Source organism: Marmota marmota, unplaced genomic scaffold (assembly GCF_001458135.2).
Source record: "Marmota marmota marmota unplaced genomic scaffold, marMar, whole genome shotgun sequence".
NCBI classification, from domain to species: domain Eukaryota; kingdom Metazoa; phylum Chordata; class Mammalia; order Rodentia; family Sciuridae; genus Marmota; species Marmota marmota.
In genome coordinates this window covers 9,491,828-9,512,263 of record NW_025999999.1, presented here as the reverse complement: position 1 = coordinate 9,512,263, position 20,436 = coordinate 9,491,828, and the positions used below count along the sequence as shown (strand labels likewise).

The 20,436-nt window shown below is 43.0% G+C and overlaps 1 protein-coding gene and 1 long non-coding RNA gene across 2 annotated transcripts in view; both read right to left on the bottom strand.

Moving 5' to 3' along the window:
• Positions 1-1,891: 1,891 nt before the first annotated feature.
• Positions 1,892-9,724, bottom strand: LOC125617979. Its single transcript, XR_007349138.1, has 3 exons — positions 9,420-9,724; positions 9,176-9,316; positions 1,892-4,676 (listed from the first exon to the last, which is right to left on the bottom strand). It is a non-coding gene; the product is annotated as an uncharacterized LOC125617979 (long non-coding RNA).
• A 9,982-nt stretch (positions 9,725-19,706) lies between these two features.
• Positions 19,707-20,436, bottom strand: part of Cfap58 (cilia and flagella associated protein 58) — a 94,540-nt gene continuing 93,810 nt past the window's right edge. Inside the window, exon 18 of the mRNA XM_015494863.2 lies at positions 19,707-20,429. Within this exon, the coding sequence (XP_015350349.1) occupies positions 20,318-20,429 (112 nt within the window). The 3' untranslated portion in view covers positions 19,707-20,317. The remainder of the gene's footprint in view (positions 20,430-20,436) is intronic.

The window sequence follows — 20,436 nt, the reverse complement described above, 5'->3', positions numbered from 1 at the left end:
CGCCAATCCCTCACCAGTTTGGTCTGAGCTGCTTCCTGAGCTAGCTCTGCGTCGCGTCCAGTCTGGTCTTCCCTTACTCCCCGGAACTCCTCTGGCTCTTTCCTACCATAGGACCTTTGCACACGCCAATCTTCTAACCGGATTCCCTTTGGCTCCTTCCATTCACCAGGTACCTCCAGTCCATCGCTCAATCTCATTTAAGCTAGGCTTTGAAGAGAGGTGTTCCCTGACCTCCTGTGCCCACCTGGGGCCTGCCAAGCTGTTATGTGTTCCCAGAAAAAGCTGGGCCTTCCCTTCAAATCCTTTGTGGTAATTTCCCCATTTGTGGAGTGATCTGACTGCTCTCTGTTTGCCTTACCAGACGATGAGCTCCATGAAGGAAGGCATTGAGTGTGTTCCGTTCACATAATGCTCTCAGTACCTGGCACAGTGCCTGGAGGAATTTTTTTAGTTTTTGAGACAGGATCTTGCTAAAGTGCTGAGGCTGGCCTCAAATTTGTGATCCTCCTGCCTTGGCCTCCTGAGTTGCTGGAATTACAGACAGGGGCCACCACACCCAGCCTGCTCTGGAACATTTTCGAGCAGCTACAATGGGTAGTATTCACATCTCCCTAGCAAATATAAGCTCAAGAAATGAGAAATGGAAGGAATCTCCAAGATCTTCCCACTCTCCTCTCAAGTGGTTCTCAGCCTTTTCTCTTCCTTCCTACCCCAACTGAGATGTGCATTCTCTCAGCAGACTTGAGCTCCATGATTAAGAGCACATAACAGAGGACAGCCTCTCTAGGTTCCAATTCTGGACATCCTTCATTGGCTGGGTGACCTTGAGCAAATTGCTTTACCTCTCTGGGTCCTCATCTGTAAATGATAATCGTACCACTCTAGTCGGGTAGTTAAGAGTTTCAGTTTATGCGTACAAGATATCACCATAGGACCTGACACACACCAGCGTGCAACAAACCCCAGCTGCTATACCCAGCAACACTCCAACAATGACTCTCCAGATGGTGGAATGGTAAGCCTCAGAATGACCCCTAGTCATTTAAATACACATTCCCCTGGGAGAGGCCTGTCCCCATCCTACCCACATTGCCACCACAGAAAGCTCTGCCCTAGTGACTCTGTGAGCCATGCAGAGACTCTCTGCTGTCTTCCCCCACCCTCGCTCCAGGAGCTGCAGGCTCCAAGCACCGCCTCCTGAGAGGGTTCATTTCTTCACATCTTCCGTCCCTGACTCCTTCCACGAGCATTCTGCAGGGCTCCAAGGACTGGGGAAACCCCTCAGAGCCAGAAACCACGTCTCCTTTGTCCACTAGTGGACTTCAGTTCCCAGTGAGGTGCACCGTGCATCCCATGTGGGAACCATTGACTCCTTTGCATCAGGCATTGACTGGACACAAGGAAACTGGATGGTGAGTAAAAAGGCAGACTCTGCTCCAGAGCGTTATGTCTAGCCAGGGAGAGACCTCAGGAACAAGTGCCAGTGTGCTAAGGAAGCATCTGGACTCAGTCCTCTCCCCCAGGGAATTTAGTCTAGTGCAGGGAACAGACAAGAATCCAATAAGAGGTGAACAGCAGATGAGTAATCATAAAAGGAGATGATCCAGAACATGACTTCGGACCACAATTGCCGAGTGGCAGGTCCTGTTGATTAGCTTGTCTTGATACCCCGCGTGCTCAGAGGACTAAACGGGAACACACAGGATTTAGGTTCCCACCCCAGCTCAGTGTCTTAAAAGCTAAACAACGCATTCTTCAAGTCCCTGACTTGCTCTGAGCCTCAACTCCCTCATCTGTAAAACGGGAATAACTGCTCTACCTAATTCATAGAACTTTCGTGAGCATCAGTTGAAAGTATGTATGGAAAAAACAACCATGAATACTATGCAAATACAAGATATGGTTTTAATACATCTTTGTCTCCTAACAAAATATAAACCCATTATGGAAAATATAGACAAGCATAAAAACCTAAAGATAAATATTTGATCTGTCTTTTTAGTCATTATTTCTTTGCATATGTGTGTGTGTTTGTCATTTCGAATAAACACTGAGAGCTCACCGCATGCTGTTCTGTAGTCTTTTTTTCTTTTGGCTATAGATCATGATCCGTCCCCCAAGTCATCAGATGGTTTTTCTACAACATGGTTTCCAGTGGCAGCATAAGATGCTGTCATTTTACCTTCAGAGCCCATTACTTCCTTCATTAGCAGGTTGAGAGAGAGTTGAGGGAAGTCCCCAACTGCTTTCTCCCTGGCGCTGGGCCCACAGAAGCTGCCAGCACATTCAAACTCCAAAGTGCCAGGTTCCTAAAATCCATTGTCTGGATGCCTCTCAGCAGGAGGAACTAGGAACAAGAAAGGCCCCAGGGGGGTTACCGGATCCCACCCACACCTGTGCCATCCCATCCCCTGCTGTTAGGCCAAGTCCAGATGACAGCTTTGTCACGCAGCAGCAATGGGTAAGGTCGCTGCGTGGGTGGAATTCCCCAGGTGTGACCATCATGCTCCTCTTTCCAAACCACTCACATGTGGTTATTTGGGGGAATCTCACCCTTCCTTGGTCACTGTGAAGCTCCGCTGGGCTTTAATATTTTCCAAGTTCAGGTGGACCCGGACCTCGGAGCAGCACTTGTGTTGAATTGGTTTTCAGACTGTGCCACTTTAAACATGATTCAAGAAAAATTACCGGAGCCTCCACTCCATCTGTCTCTGGAAATGGTCTTTGTGCTCAGATCATTTGCCAGCGACACTCCATCTCCACAATTACCTCAGCTATTTTATCTTTATCTGTCTGGAACACTGAAGGGGAAGCAGCAGATGATGCTGTTGTTTAAAAGGCTCGTTCGGCTTGAACTCTCGGGTGCCTCCAGAGCGGCTAATACCCCCAGGGTGCACTGCTCTTTCTTGGGGAACCAGCCTCAGTCTGTCTTGGGGCTTTAAGGATGGTCAAGTGGGTGGCCAGTGAAATGGCTGGATCATAATGAGGCAGCATCCCTTACAGACTCAGGGATGGGGCTGATCCCGGCCATCACTGAACTGTCTCTTCCTGTGTCTCCTGATTCTCAGCGAGGCCCTGTGGATAGGAGGGTATTTTAACAGCCCTTCAGTATTGGTGTGGCGTCTCTGCACCTGGAATTCTGCAGTGGGTGAAGCTCTAGCAAGCCCTGAAAGTCAAGAAGGAAGAGCAAGGTCTAGAGAGCCAGGATGCTAACCTGCCTGGTCTCTGTAGATGGATCCTCTCATACCTCTGCTATGTGCACAAACTACAGACACCAAGAGAAGAGAGATGCTGCTCTGGTGCCTTCAGGGAGATAAAATATCAAAAGATAATGAACAAAACCAGGCAGTACATGACAAGTTAATAATAACAGCTAGCATTTATTGAGCTCTTACTGTGTGCCGGGCATTCTGCTAAGCACTTCATCACATTTTCTTATTTACTCTTCGTAGCTATGCTATGAGGTGGTACATGATGAGCTTCATCCTTCAGATGAAGACACTGAGCTGTAATAGTGAGATTAAACAACATGCCCAATATCACACAAGCGGCAGATGCAGCCATGCCATTTGCCTTATAAGAAGACACTGCTGCTTTAGAAGGGAGCCCAGACTTGCTTTTTTTTTTTTTTGTACTAGGGATTGAACCCAGAGGTGCTTTACCACTGGGCCACATCCCCAGCCCTTTGTATTTTTTATTTTGAAACAGGGTCTTGCTAAATTGCTGAGGTTGACCTCAAACTTGCAATCCTTCTGCCTCAGCCTCCAGAGAAATTGGAATTATAGGTAGGCACACAGAACCCAGACCAGCCCCGCTTTTGATAAAACCAATCCATCAGTATTTCCAAGTTCCAGGAGCAGAAATCCAGAAAGAGCAGGCCTAGAAGTTTCCATGGATGGAGAACTCAACTGTCAGGGCCCATCTTGCTTGAGAGACACATCCTGTGCATCAAGTCCAAGGTGTGCTCCTTTCACTATTCTCTCTTCTCCTCCTTCTAGAGGAAGGCTTTCTCTTTCTTTCTGTTCATTTTCCCCTTAAAATGAGATTCTATTTCCTCCATCAAGTACTAGGCCAAAGCCAGCAAGAATTCTAGCCACATGGGCCACAAGAGGGTCCTGGGAGTCTACCCGGGTAATTGCCTAGAGGAACCTGGATAAGATACGATCCAAGAAGTCATATAAATACAGAATAAGAAAAGAGCAAGAAGAGCCGGTTGCAGTATAAGACAGAGTGAGTCAGGAACAGGAAATAAGCACGAGGCCTAGCCTGGGCTGGGTCCCCCACCCCCCATCTGAGACAAGGCTCTGAGAAAGGCTGGGTGTGTGCGGTTTGTTTGGGGGTGACTCTGAGGAGCAGTGGTGGGGAGTGCAGAACTGAGACGTGGAAAGGAAGGACATGTAAAAAATAAGTTTGCCTTTGGGGGCAGTTGGGGCTCCATCCTACTGGGCAACTTGGGACGCTCTGTAGAACATATCCCAGAGTTGTCCTACCTGGGGTTAGGGAGCTGGGTATCCACCTACCTCCTTCCCACTGATGGTTGAGGGCTGTTCCCATGTGTCTGCCATAACTCTCAGCATTTCAGCCAGCCCCGTCTGCTCAGGTGAAGCAAAATCTTCCTGCAGCTCCAGGAAGCCCACAGGCCTGCAGATAAAACCCAGGTTCTTCTGCCCGGGGACCTGGCAAGGTCAGAACCAGAGCCAACAATAACTGAAGGGAAAGAGTGTGAGGACCCAGTTAAGCCCTCAAGGTAGGAGCAGCAACAGGACTGTGAGCTCACAGGTGCACCAGGCTGATGACCAGGGCTGGGGGGCAAGGATCAAAGCTCAAGGGCAAGTGGCTTGGGCCTCTGCCCCTCCCAGACCTGCTCTATGGTTCCTTCCCTGTCCCAGGGATGGGCTGGCCTCCTGCCTGGTCAGACTCCAGGAAACGGCGGGGCTCCTGCAAGTCCTTCTCCCCACCTCCCCAGCTTGCTCTAAGTCCCAGGCACTTGTTCTGTGGCAGAGGGCAGGGTGACTGCTGAGATGGTCCCTCCCTTCTTTCCAGTGGAGACCCACAGCCTGACACTGTGACAGTGGCACAGAGCCATCACTCTGTAAATAATTGTGGCTGGGGTGAGAGGTGAGGAAGCCAACCCGAGGATCCAAGACAGACACCTGTAATCTCACATTCTGAAAAGCCCAGACCTTCAAATCAAAGTGCTATTTCAATCTTCTCACTTCCATTTTTCTTTAACCTCAGACTAAGGGAGAATAAACCCTCCTTGATTTGTAGACTGAGTTCTTTAAAGAGACAGCTTGTTCTTTTCTAAATTTATTTTTTTTCCTTTTCCTTGGGCCAGACACCAGGGACCTAAAATGGGACTTTGGTACTTTGGTCAGATGGCTCAAAATGCAAAAGTGACTGTAGGGAATATTGTGCTACCAATCCATCTTTCCTATGAATCCAAAAGTCAAATAAGTCCACGAAGGGCTTTTTTTTTTTCCCCTAGAATTTCAGGCTCCCTGAGGGCTAATTTCTCTGAAAGCTGCATTAAACTAATAGCACCATAAAAGGCCCATTGTGAGATGTAATTGGTTTGCAGGACTTTCCTATAAAAATAATAAAAAGACTGCCAAAGGCAGTTTCCAAAGGTCAATTATCTTTGTGTGGCTTGAGTTGAGTGGAGGTCAGTCCCAGAATTCCATTTTATAGGCATATTAATCAAAATGGGTCCTGCCCTACCCATCTGACCCCATCAACTATGAGAGAAGTCACAGGTTCTACCCTTACGCTGATTGCCAAGAGGGTGCTTTGGGCTCCTCTTTTCCCAGGAAAAGACTGGCCCATTGTCACCAAAATGAATGCAGAGCTGGACGCTGAAACTTTCAAGGCAGAATAAAAGGCAGAAGAGCTATATCCTGAGCACAAAGAGGAGATGATAACTCAATGAGTCAAGCAGGCTGTGGGCCAGGCAGTGTGCACTTAGAGACTAGATCAGCTAGGCCCCATCCTAAACAGCTGGGTAGCACATTAGCCATGACCCAAACCAATTCAACGAGCTTAAGCAAAAGTTAGTTGGTAAATGTAACTAGGCATCTTAATGGATCCAAAGGCTCAAACAATATCAGCCACATTTTTGCTTGCTCACTCTCTCCCCCACACTATCCCCCCCCGACACACACTATTTCTGCACCCCTAGTCCCTGCTGTCACACAAACTCACTGCCCACTTGGGTCATCTTTCCCATTGAGCTTCCTCATTATAAAATGAGACTTCTTCTCCTAGTGCTCACAAATCAATTCCAGGAAAAACTCTGGTTAGCCCTGTGTGGACCACATTCCACCCTGGACCAATCTCTATATCCAAGTGGTTGCAAGGATATGATTTGCTGAGATGGAGGTCAAGTGCTCATCCCTGTCACTAGGAGGTCTGGAGAAAGAAGAAATGCAGCACGTTTCACAACTAACTTGACCACATTGAGTGAGGGTGAAGTAGTTTCCCCCAAGGGCAGGATGCTGGCAAACAAAAACCTATCCTCCCAGCTCAAACATGTACCTGACCAGCCTAACATAAGCTGACTTGATCACAAATATCCAAATATTCCATTGACCAATCTAATCCTTCCCTCCAGACTACTGCGGCAGGTCAAGCCCGGCAGCCAAGATCTACCCACACTGGCCTGCACGGGACCCAAGCTCACAGTAGGCCCAGGTACCCCCCCTCCTCTGGCAGGCACCCTAGAGAGCCCAGCCTCTTGCCTGCTTCCGACCAGCAGATTACCACAGGAGGTCAAGCCCAGCAGCACAGATCCCACCCACACCATCCTGCTCATGGCCCAGGCTCACAACTACTTCGGGAGCCCGGCCCAGATTTGCCCATACCGACTAGCACAGGACCCAAGTCCAGGGTAGGTCCAAGTTCCCACCCCCCTATCTGGGAGCCTAAGCCTAAACCACTTCCATCTTGGGACACTGCAGTCATAGCCATAGTCTTCACCACGCAGTAGCTCCTAACTTTTTGACAGCAGGCAGGGCCTAGAAGCAATGGCATCTCAGAGCAGGCATCCCAAAGAGAATGTGGGGCCCACCCTTTCAGCCCCATCTCTGTAAGACATTGCTTCTATCTTGGGGCACCTCAACTATTATCTCTAGTTACCTCGGCTATTGCCACCACCATCTTTAGGTGCAGTAGCATACATTGAGGGACACCAGCAGGGTGTGGAAGCCCAACATCAAGGTGAGGCACAGACAATCTGCATGGGTACTACAAGAATATAAGGAAGAAACTGCAAGAAAGGAAGACACACAGACAACATGAAAAAACAAGGGAGGAAAGTGCCCCAAACAAACCAGGACACTAAAATAACAGAACCCATGGAGAGCAAAGTTGATGAAATGTCAGAGAAGGAGTTCAGAAGGTTCATAATTAAAATGATCCATGAATTAAAGAATGACCTAAATGAGCAAATACAGGCAAAAATTGATCACTCCAACAAAGAGATAAGAGAGCAAATACAGATAGCAAAAGATTACTTCAAGAGAGAGATAGAGACTCTGAAAAAAACAGAAATCCTTGAAATGAAGGATGCAATAAACCAAATAAAAAACTCAATAGAAAGCATAACCAGCAGCCTAGATCACTTGGAAGAAAGGACGTCAGATAATGAAGACAAAGTATACAATCTGGAAAATAAAGTTGATCACACAGTGAAGATAGTAAGAAACCATGAACAGAACATCCAAGAATTATAAGGACAGCATCAAAAGACCAAATATAAGAGTTATTGGGATAAAGAAAGGCACAGAGTTTCAAACCAAAGGAATGCACAATCTCTTCAATGAGATAATATCAGAAAATTTCCCAAGCATGAAGAACAAATTGTAAAAGCAAATACAAGACGCTTACAGGACACCAAATGTACAAAATTATAACAGATCTACACCAAGGCACATCATAATGAAAACACCTAGCATACAGAATAAGAATAGAATCTTAAAAGCTGCAAGAGAGAGGAATCAGATCACATATAGGAGAAGACCAATTCGTATCTCAGCAGATTTTTCAACCCAGACCCTCAAAACCAGGAGATCATGGAACAACATATACCAAGCTCTGAAAGAAAATGGATGCCAACCAAGAATCTTAAATCTAGCAAAACTAAGCTTTAGATTTGATGGTGAAATAAAAACCTTCCATAATAAACAAGAGTGAAAAGAATTTACAACTAGAAAGCCTGCACTACAGAACATCTTCAGCAAAAATATTCCTTCTATCCATTCACCCATCCATCCATCTATCCATTTAATCAGCAAAAGACTGGTTTTATAGGAAGAAGTTTTCCTGCTTCTTGCTCTTATGTAAAAATTAATCTAAAACACAATTGCTCTTATAGATCCCTAAGTTGTTAAAAGAATGAACTATCCTCCAGCCCTAGAGTATGCAAATCTCAATAAGAAAACATAGAAAAGTATAGAAAAAGACACCAAAATATTAACAATGGTTGTCTCTAAGTGGTATATATGACTTCTTTTTGTCCCTTTAGTACATATCACATTTTCTAATCTTTCCACAATGAAAATTTTATAAAGAAAAAACAATGAGGGGCTGGGGATGTGGCTTAAGTGGTAGCGCGCTCACCTGGCATGCATGCAGCCCAGGTTCGATGCTCAACACCACATACAAACAAAGATGTTGTGTCCGCCGAGAACTAAAAAATAAATACTAAAAAAAAATTCTCTCTCTCTCTCTCTCTCCCTCTCCTCTCTCTCTCTTAAAAAAGAAAGAAAGAAAGAAAGAAAAAACAATGATACAAATCCTCTCAATCTCATTACTCAGATTCTATATGCACCAGGCAACTCTCCAGGGACTTAACTTGGTTTCCAAAGTCACTTACCACTAAAGAGAGGATGGGCTGAACATTCAAAATTCTCAGTGACTATGTTTGTTTTAATAATAATGATACTCTGCTGTGCTAGTTTATCCAATCTTTTCTCTTGGTCTTGGATATAAATTTCTGGCTCACAAGGTGACAGCCCATCAGCTGGCCTCTCGTTGGCCCACTCAATGTCAACATGGCAAGGCCCCGGAGGATGACAGTGTCTGCCTACTCACAATAGCCCCGCTATGACTGGCCACACTTTTGGTGAGCCACAGTGCCAGCAAGTACTCATTAGCAGCTGAGCAAAAGCGAATGTACTTTCTATCATCTCCAAGAGGTGGGTGTCTGTTCTCCTGATGCAATCAGTGACCATCCACAGCAAGCGTAGACGGGAATTGTCATCCCTGGGCGCAGCCGCAGAAAATTTTCCAGCAGGGGTCAGGAGCTCCATCATCATTTCTGTGTTGAGAATAAAAGCAGAAACTATCAGACCTTTTAAATAGCTTAAACTTAGATCTTAATATTTCAAATAGAATCAAAGGGCCCTTGGTATCATACATACTTTTTATGGAGTCCTTTGTCACACAGGTATGGCTGTCCACATGCATGTCAATCAAAAGTATTTTCAACTTCTATATCCAGAGTCATCTCAAAGAGGAAGGCTTGCTGGCCAGATAAGGAATGAAATTTTGAAAGGGTGTTGATGCTTCTTGGATGTGAAACTGTGGAGTGACTGAACACCAAGTTACATACGTAATATTCACAGGGACTCTAAATCAAATATGTTTCTCAGGGAAAATGGCTATTACTCAAACAGATACTAACATCACCATTCATCTTCTATGATTCATATGTGTAATTTCAAGAAGTCCCTTTCAACAAGCCTACAAGTTTTTAAAGATGAGAACTAGAAACTGGAAGAACCAGAATTTAACCCTAAGTGTGTCCCATCTCTCCTTCTAGGATACCTCTGTGCCCTTCTCAGCGACGCCCCAACTGTATCTATAGGCATCCCACTGTGATAAACTCATGAGACATCCCAAGGACCATGTTTTCTGCATCTTCTAACATTCAAATCATAGAAACAGTGGCAAAATGAGAAAATCTCAAATGAAAACAGGAACCCAGAAGGTAGAGTTAATTCGACCTTCGCTACCTCGAAAGAGGGGAATCCATTTAACTTGAAGGGTCCTGCTTCCCACTGCAGAGAAAGCAGCAGCTGGCCAGTGGATTCTGGGACAGCTTCCCCATTTCTGGCTTAAACACCCTTCCAAAGGAAATTTCTAAGTGTCAGGTGGACATACTTCTAAATGTGGCATTAGACATCAGCAGAGAAATAAACCTGCAGTTATAAATCCCATAAGGAAACAGTGAAATGTCCCCGACTAGATAACAGCATGGCACACCAATGTGTCCAGAAAAATAAACATAAATGTAAGTTGCTGCTCACATTAAAGAGAAGTTGGTGACAGATTCACTCCAATCACTTTGCCAAGCCCTGCATAATTAGTGCTCAGAAAGTTCCAGGGCCCAGGAGCCTGTTGTCAGACCCCAGTTTCTGAGAGGGGTGCTGACCAACCTGGGTTTATTTCTTCTAACTCTCAGAGTAGGGAAAGTACAAATCTTTCCTTAGAGGTTTAGAGAAAACAAGACTGGCTTATTGAGAATATGGCTTTTTTTTTGTTGTTGTTCTTTACAATAACAAGAGGATTTGGATACACACTTGGGTTTATGAAGTATAAATCCTGTTTAAATCTGTAGCAGTTAAGATGGTTCTTTGGAGAAGAAAGCAGCTCCTGACTTGAATTGCACTGAGCAATATTCTTTGTTGTTGCAAGATATTGATAAATCTCCAGGTCTTCAACGAGGAGAGTCAAGAATAGGAAACTCATTTCAAATCATATCTCAGGTAGGCGTCTGAGCCGAAATAAGATGAAAGTCATTAATTTTTTTTTTCTATTAAGCCACCAAGCACAAGTGGAATAGTTCTCTGCTTTCCTTGCTTCGACTTGAAATCTGTTAAGGACATGAGCCAAGATTCCTATTCCAAATCTTCAGAGAACTGCCCAAAATTGTTCTTTTCCTTTTTCCTTAACAAAAACAACAAGGTGTGAACAAAACCGTCATTTAACATGGTAATTAATACAGGGAGATGTAATTAGCTGCTACAAGCATTCCTTTCTTGTCTCAAACATCACTGAAGCCAAGGAGATCTGTGTCTACTTATTGCTGTTAGGGTAATAAATGCACGTGATGGGTAGATGAGTTCTACCAGTCTTGATGTGGTAACGTGACATCTCAAATTAATTTCTAAATGATTTCCCAAATCCTCTTTATAGATAACAAGAGCTTCGGAGGCAAAGTGCTAGCTCAGGCAAATCCTTATGCCAAGATGCTTGACAACAGAAACGTGGGCAAGACTGCCCAAAGGTGACTTTGCAACTCAGGGCCATGCTAAAACAAGCTTGAAGGTAACAGCTAGATAGTTAGGGTCAGGTATTTACCCTCCAGTACCAAAAAAAAACATACTACGAGCAGCCCATGCAACATCCACAACACATCTGCAGTAGGCTGCGTTCAGAGGAGGTCATGCAAACTGCTCTAGACCTGGCTTCCCTTTTATTTCATGAAAGCCAAGGTTGTTTGAACAGAAAATAAAGCTGAGATTGCAGTTCACCAATGATGAGCCTGCTGCCTCTCTGCCCTGTTCCGCACCTCCAACCATGCTTCCTCCATCTCAAATAAGATGCAAGCTTCTAGTCTTCCTCCTACCTTGGCCCCAGGCCCCTTTTTCTCCCACCTCTGCATCCATTTCTCACCATCTTCTGGAGTTCACATACTTCGGTCATTTCACTGCAGTCTGATATTTTTTTAAATCAGGAGTTTTAATGAGGTCTTCCCCATATAATCAGTTATTAGGTACAATTACTTCTTTATGGGTAGAATTACCATTCCATCAAGTCTATTAATTCTTCAAGAAAATGAGGTTGCATAATATTTGTGTTGGAAGTGCTTCCCCAGTGTCTCTGCTCCAAGTTTTCTCCAGTGAACAAGCCCTGTCTTTGCTAGCCCAGATCCATGATCTCCTCCCACCCCTCTTCAATACTTAGAAGGTCGCCATATTTGAGGCAGCCCTCTGCATTGCCAGTCTGAAAACCCATAGAACGTTCTGCCTTACAGTTGCTGGAGACTGTTTCCTATGACTTGAGTCTAGAAAACAGTCTCCCTCAGGAGCTCCCCAGAAAATGCCATTCCCCTTCTGAGCTGGTAACCCCCCAACCAATAGGGAACAGCAATCAGCAGGAGCATTGGGCTCATATATCCACAAAAGGCACAGATCACACTGGGTAGGCTACAAGGGAATGAGAGGACCCAGAGAGAAGAAGCTCATTCATGAGGAGCAGTCATGAGTTGGCACCATGTGACCACTGTCATAGATAGATGAAGATTCAATGCTGCCAGATCTTCCCAACCTACAAGAGAAGCCTTCAATCTGGATTTGTGTGTGAAATTTCTTTGTTTTTGAAAGTTGGCAATCAAATCAGAAAATAGATTTAAACACCATGCAAGCCAAATAAAACATATCTGCAAAGCGGACCCAAACCACAGAACATGAGTTGGAATCCACCTCTCTAAAATCTTCTTTTCTGCAATCCGGAGGTGTGTTGGTTTTGATGACAATGGTGAACATTGCTTGGAACCCATTTTTATTTTTATTGTCCCACACACTGGCCTGCAGAAGTGATTAAGCATCTTGCTGAGAGCATATATTTGTATTTGCCTGAAAGTTTTCTTTTTTAAAGCATTTCAGCCAAACTACCCTCCACCCAAAGCTTGTCTTTATAAATATAAGTAAGATGGCTATAAATTATTTAGGTAATAAGCCAACATTATTAGCATACAACGTGTTTGGTCTTTGGAAATTGATTTAGCCTCCCTCAGCCTCCGTTTCCTCATCTGAAACAGGATACAAAAATATCTTCTTTGGTGGAGCGTAATCACTACCACCTCTTTCCAGGTGAAGGTTTTGCCAGAATTAGGAAAAGAGCTGGGAAAAGGGAAAAATCATAATTTTAGTGGAGAAACTTGGCAGATGCTACCTGAACCAAAAGATAAAGGTGAGCACCTCCAGTGGAGTCATGTGGCCATCACATATCTCCTGAAATGACAACCTTGACAAGTAAGGCCTTTGAGGCATGAGCAGGGTGCCCAGGAAGGGGACAGGTAGAGGGATACAATCCAAAGGACTGGTGGGTGGTACATCTGTATGGTCCAACTTCACACATACACCGTTGTTGAAAAGAAAAGAATAATATGAAAGCAGTAATGCCAAGCAAATGTGGCTCTCATCCCACATGGCTTCAATCTCAAGAGTGTGGTGCATGTGATATTTAACAAGAAAAAGGTCTCCATTCAGGGGGGCTCCAAGGGAGGCAAAGTCCATCCATGTCTCCATTAGGACAGCAGAGGAAGGGGAACTTCCCCTAAGAGAAAACTTCCATATGAGCATATATGGAAGTTTGCTGACCATGGGGAAGAGTTCAGAGGGCACAGTGATAGAGAGGCAGGATGGGGGATTGGGTAAATCCAATTAGATTGGAGACTGAAATAAACTTTGATGTGGGTTATGGTGGGATTAATCAAAAAGTTTATCGGTTCAAGCCTTGCCTTGGGAAGTCAAGTTCTGTGACCCAGGAGGTTAGTTTCTCGCTCCCTAGTGATGCTGTGGGTATCTGAACAGGGCTTTCTCCCAGAATATACTGTACAGAAAAAAAAAAGCCAGTGGTGCTCAAGTCTGGCTGAGCACCAGAACCACTGGGAGTTTTGGAAGTTCCTGATGTCCACACCACATCCAGGCCAGTGAAATCAGAATCTCTCAGGAGGGACTCAGACATCAGTATTTTATCAAAAGTTCCCCAGGTGATTCCCACATACAAACAGGTTTGAGAATGTAAATACCATCCCCAAAGATTCTGGAGTGTGTCTGGACATCAAGGTTTTTAAAGCTTCTGAGATGGTGGCTATTACTGCTATTACTATCCTTATTAAATTCCATGGCACTGTCACAGTGAGAAGGAAGAAAGGGACTTTTTGTTTAAGCCATAGAAGAGAATGGTGTTATTTTGGAACCAGAAGAAAGAGTTCCTGGCATTCTGTCTCATATGAAGTGTAAAAAAGACTGATCACTTATGTGAAAGAGACAGAATTGACACAATATACTTTAATAGCCATTCAATCTTTTAATATCTATTTAAAGAGCATAATGCAAGGCCTTATTACCTAGGGAAGATTCTTGACCACAGCCATTCAGATAAGTTAAGCAGCTTCTCTGGTGTTTATTATCTATTCACCTGACCACTTGGAACAATACTTTAAAACCTCCCAGGCTACTCTTTAGGAGCAAGGAGATGACTTTGAGACAATAATAAACCTGACATTCACTGAGCACCTACTACATGTTGAGCATTGTGCAAATATCACTTATAGTTTCCTGTAATCCACATAACATTCTATGAAATGGGTACTTGCACATTTTACAAAATGAGAATCCAAAAGCTGAAGAGGCTGCTTAACTTGCTTTTTTTTATTAAACAGCTATAATTTAAAGGGTGTGGGTTCAAATTAAAAAGAGATGTTTGCTCTCCTATATTCATTGCAACACCATTCGGAGTAGCCTACAGAGTTAACTGAAGTAGCCATCAGTGGATGGGTGGACAAAGGAAATGTGGTTCATACACACACGGAACACTGTTCAGCCTTAAAAAGGAAGGGAATCTGCCATTTGCAATGACATAGATGAACCTGGAGGATATTGTGCCAAGTGAAAGAAGCCAGGCGCAGAAAGACAAATGCCGTGTGATCTCACTTATGTGTGAAATCTAAAAAAGTTGAACTCAGACTCATAAAAGTAGAAAGTAGAATAGTGGTTTTACCAGGGCTGGGGAGGGCAGGAAAAGGGAATTGGGAGTTGTTGATTAAAGGATACAAAGTTTCAATCAGACAGGAGGAATAGGGTTTATGATGTTCTATACAGCAGAGTAACTATAATAAAAAAAAAGGGATACTTCAAAAAAATTGAAATGAACCTCTGTTCAACCCTCACACCATACATAAAAGTAACTCCAAATGAATCATAAATATGATACAAAAACCAAAACTGTAATAAACTTTTGGAGAAAAATACAGACAAAAAAATCATGACTGTCTCATAGTGGGCAAAAATTACTTAGGACAATAGAAGCACAAGCCACATAAGGGAAATAAGAACAAATTGCACCATATTAAAATTTAAAATGTCTGCTCTTCAAAATACATGAAAAGGTATTCAAAGAAATGAAAAGGTAAGCCACAGGGCTGGGGATGTAGCTCAGTAGGAGAGCACTTGCCAAGCATGTGGAAGGCCCCAGGTTCAATCCCCAGTACCACCAACAGGAAAAAAAAGAAAAAGAAAAAGAAAGAAACTGAGTGGCTTGTTGTTTGCAGACTATGCAAAGAACTTTTATAATCTAAAAAGAAAATTTTAAAATGGACTAAATGCTGAAAAACCTGTCACAAAATAAATCTTATGAATGACCGAAATCACATGAAGAGAGGCGTAACATTGTTAGTCATCTGGAAATAGAAATTTAAACCACACTGAGATATCAATGTCCATCAGTTGGCATGGCTCACACAATGCGAACACTGACAAGGATGTAGGGCAACTGGAGGCCACATGTTGTTGGAAGAATGCAAAATGGTACAATCAGGGAAATAGCCTGGCAGTTTCTTGTCGAGTTAAACATGCCTTCTCTCTCTGATCCAGAAATTCCATTCTTTCATAAATACCCAAGAGAGATGATAATACATGTCCACATAGGGACTTGTATATGAATGTTCATAGCAACTTTATTCATAATAGCTAAAAAAAAAAAAAACCCAGAGGCTACTCGAGTTCCCATCAACAGGTAAAATAAATAAATTGTGCTATTTCTATATGATAGAATATTGCTCTGCAATAAAAATGAGTGAATTGGTAATACACACAAAAACATGGATGAATTGCAAAAAGCATTGTACAACCTGAAAATAAAGCAGGCACAAGAGAGTACATAATGTATGATTCCATTTATGTGAAACTCCAGGAAAGACAAGTCTAATCTATAATCATGAAAAACAGATCTAAGGTTCCTGGAGTTGGATGAGGCTCAGGATATTCACCTGCCCAGGCACAAAAGGGTATTCTGGGAGGTGGGTGCAGGGGATGGTTGTGTCAGAAGTTACTTTGGCATGTGCATTTGTCAGAACTTACCAAACTACACGTTTATCTATAAGCATGGGTATACTTATTAAAGGTCCGGAAAGATATACTTACAAGTAATAAAACAGTCGTATTTCAAAGGTGATATAGTAAAAATATTTAACACTTAAGAAACACAAGCACTGACCAGTCAGAACAAGTGAAGGGGTGTGAGCAATTGATACAGCCAACCTACAAGAGCAAAAACCATGTGTTAATCAGGAAACCAGAAGTTCCAATGTGTGTTGAGATTAATGAGGACTTTTTTCTTATTTTTGCTTATCTATATTTTCTAATTTTCTGTAACAATCAGGTCCTTTAAAATAAGAAAAAAAAATCTATTTTTAATTATAAAAAAGAAGAATAGTACCCTGTTGATACCACAGTTCCTACTGTTATAAAATTCTAATGGATCACAAAACCCTAATGGAACTTTTAAATAATAGATATGAGAAATGGTATACTAAAACAGCATTGAATTAGAAGTTCAAAATGGATAATGCAATAAAAATATTTCCCACCTATTACAAAGAAAATGGTGAGATATATTTTAAGTTATGACAATTTTAATATTTTAAAATGCCTTCCCTTTGCTCCTATCCCATCCAGATCTCCACATAATTGATCATGTTTAAGGAAGAGATGGTATCTATTTTTTTTTTCAAATTGTCCCACCTCTGAAATGCCATCCCACTCAAAATTCATTATGTAGTATTTTCCTGTGGGTCTCTTGGACTAGTTCAACTTCAGAGTCTGTTTGAGCAAGTGAGGAAACCAAATGATAATTATCAACCCTGGATAAATTCTTAGAGCAGAATTACAGCCCTGACAAGGAGAATTGCAGCCATTGCTTCCTAGCACAACTACCATAGTCTCTGTGGCTTATCACAGCAACAAACCTTTGCTCTGAGCAATTTTTCAGAGGTAAGCACAATAACAACCTGGCTACAAGGGCAGTCTCTGAGAAGCTATGATCAGCAAATAATGATCAGGGAGTCCCTTTTATCATGCCTCTCTCCATTAACAGGGAAACCATACCAGCTTCCCACCAGCCCAATTGGGAGTCAATGGATGGTTTAGCAACAGGACTTCTTTCCGAAACTCAGAAAACCCCAGGGTAAAATCATGCTACTGTACTAATGTTGCTCTACAATGGAGCTCAAATTTGTGATTGTAAAAGCACCTCAGCCCACTGTGAGTTCACACTTAATCTTTCATGATTTGCAAATCCCAGTGTTTTTAACAGCGCTTTTTTGTCCATGGAAACACCTGCACCTAAACAGCTATTGCTTAGAACACCCTGGGCCATCGGGAGGTGCCACAAATGAGAGGCAGTGACATTACCTCCCCCTTCCCAGGCTTAACTCGTTGCTCCTCCCTCTGAACAAAAGCAAATGCATCCACCAGAGCTCTCCTGTCAGCTCTCAGAGTCCTCTTGCATCCTGGCTCAGGGGACCTCTGACACAGCAGAAGCAGACCACCCTGCTCTGTTACATTCAGAGAAACAAGAAGAGGTAGCAGAGGCCACCAGGCTCTCTCCCTCTGGTGACTGGAGCTCTGACATCTGAAGGTAAAAGGAGCCAAGTCAGTGGCTCAGGCCTCTAAGCTCAGTTACTGGGGAGGCTATATGGGTGGATGACAAATTAGAGGCCAGCAATTTAGTGAAATCCTATCACAAAATAAAACATTAAAGGGGCTGGAGATGTAACTCATAGGCAGAGCGTGTCTGGGTTTAATCCCCATTACTGGGGGAAAAAATTGAAGCTCAATGATCACTTTGTCCCCAGATCATATTATAGGAAATATAGATAGAATGTTTCATAAGGCACTCAACATGCCATTTCTGGAAGATATTCAATTATAAATTACATTACAAAATCCAGCTTCATCCAGACATTTTGGTGTCATCAACCCTATAATGAAAACCAGGCTCACCTTTATCGTTGATACATTGTATGTGACAAACAACCTTTCTTCTCTAATTTCAAAACATTAGGCATCTCTCAGGTAACGATAACTACGGCAGATGTTCATTGAGCAATCTCTGTGTGCCTGACACTGCTCTAAGCTTACAAGCATTAATTCATTCAATCTTCAAAACAATCTTTGCTATAATGAGCCAGGTTCTGAATCTAGAAGCAGTCTCCAGAGTCTTCACCATACTGAGATAAGTCAAGACTCCATTCCCCTAGAGAAGTGAATCCCTTATGAAGCCACCCAAGAACTCAGAATGAAGTTGGCTTATGGTCCTACTTTAGAACATCTCCGGGAGGATGGGAAAATTGTCAGTGTTGTTTCTTTTATCTAAACAAAACACGGCTGGCTCAGGTTTTACATCATCATTTGTTTTTCAGAATGGAAATGGCTCCACTATGGTTTTCTTTTTCTTTTCTTTTTTTTTTTTTTTTTTTTTTTTTAGATTTAAAATACTCTTGGTAAATTCTCTAGGGGAAATTCCCATACTTCGTATATATTCTTGTATAGAGCCCAAATTGCTGATATCACATCTCGCCACAGGGTCACCATGTACAATGGAGTTCTATTATAGAGTTCTATTACAGAGTTGTCTATTATAGAGTTGTCTGTTATAGAGTTCCTTCATGGGGCCCATTTGGGAGAAGCAGTAGAGGATGATGCTCCCTGACCCTTACCCACTTTCATTTCTAACAGTCACCACCTGCACTCTTTGTCCAATGGCTGCCATCAAGCTGACAGAACCTGCTTTGTCAGTAGGCAGAGAGAACCAGAGGGTCCCTCCAGAGCAGCAGTCCTTGGCCAATGATTGACAGCACGGGGATATAAATACTCCAGCTTTCTTAACCCTGACGGGGAGAATTCTGGGATGTTATGACATGGCCTCTAGAGCTCCCTGCAAGATGAAGCCAAAGTCTCCCAACATGGAACTCAACTCAAGATCACATCCTTGCTTGGCCTCCTTCCCTTGCCCGTCTCATCTTCCCACTCTCATAATGCATCACCTACATAGCCATCAATATCTTTGGTCTGCTTCGGGAGAACCCCACCAGAGACAGGACACTGTCCTTGGTGGACTGAAGATGCTCCCCACTAAGTCCCACTTCCCTGTATAGTCTGAACAAACATCTTGGGCCATTAATACTCTTGCTTTCACAGGGGGAATCTTGGTCCCTTTGCACAAATGGAATATTCTAAAGATCCACTGGCATGGTTCTCATTCATCCTGAGCTACTACTCAACACCTTTTTAAAGATTACAGAGATCAAGCTATTGTGAGAGAGGTGACCGGTAAGTCCTCAGTGTCCCCACATAATGTGAAACAGTGAGCTGGTGCCCAAATAAATGTGGTCTTGACAAAAATAAAACACAGTGGGTTCGATGGGTTAAAAAGTTTTCTGGAGCCTGAGAGCCAAACGGGTCCCTGTGCTAAACAACCCCATGCTCAAGCATGAGGTCTAGAAAGGCGAATCCAGGATTCCAGTCCTGCCCCCTCATTTTAGTCTTCATTCCTCTGAATCAAATCCTTATGTTAAATATTTCTCAAGGTAGTTTTAAACTTTAATTACATCCACTACTAAAGCAAAGATCAGAATCTCAATAAAGGTTCTTTTTTTATTTTTTATGCTTGTTTATTGGCATGTCTCTTTGGAATAGATTTTCCTACCCTAGGCCTGAAAAGAAATTCCACATGGATATCCTTCTCAAAACATTTTTTAAATACTTGAGAGTCTGTTCTTCTTTCTCACGTCATGTAATGACTTGTTAATGAGGAATAATTAAAACTAGATTCTCAGTAATGAGAGGAGATACACTGCATCTCAAAAATATTTTAAAATATAAAACTTTCAATTGCACAGATATCTATAATAAATAAATGAAGATCTAAAGCTTCACTCATACAGAGTATCTAAATCTGGTACATTTCAAATCAATTGATGTGGTTGCAACAAAAAGATCACTTTGTGCAATATGGCAGCCTTATTGAGTAGAATAATGATCTGCCAATATCCTCACAGTCCAAGTGAAACATCTTCACTCTTTTACGTACATGACTACGACAGTTCTGCATTCCTTTCCATCCTGGAATCTGGGCACCTGATTTCTCTAAATATCTCTGATCCAAAGGATATAAAAAGAGATTCTGCCAAAATGTTCCAGAGCAAATTTCATGAGCTGTTTAACCCGACCCAGCCAACAGCTTCCAGTTAGGACTTCGTTTTGGATGTCTTGCTGAGGGGAAATCCACCCCCGGTGAAGCGAGGGCCTGTGGGTTCGGCCACTGAGATGCTGTTGTCTATGGGTATTCTGTTCTTGTTTCTGTAAG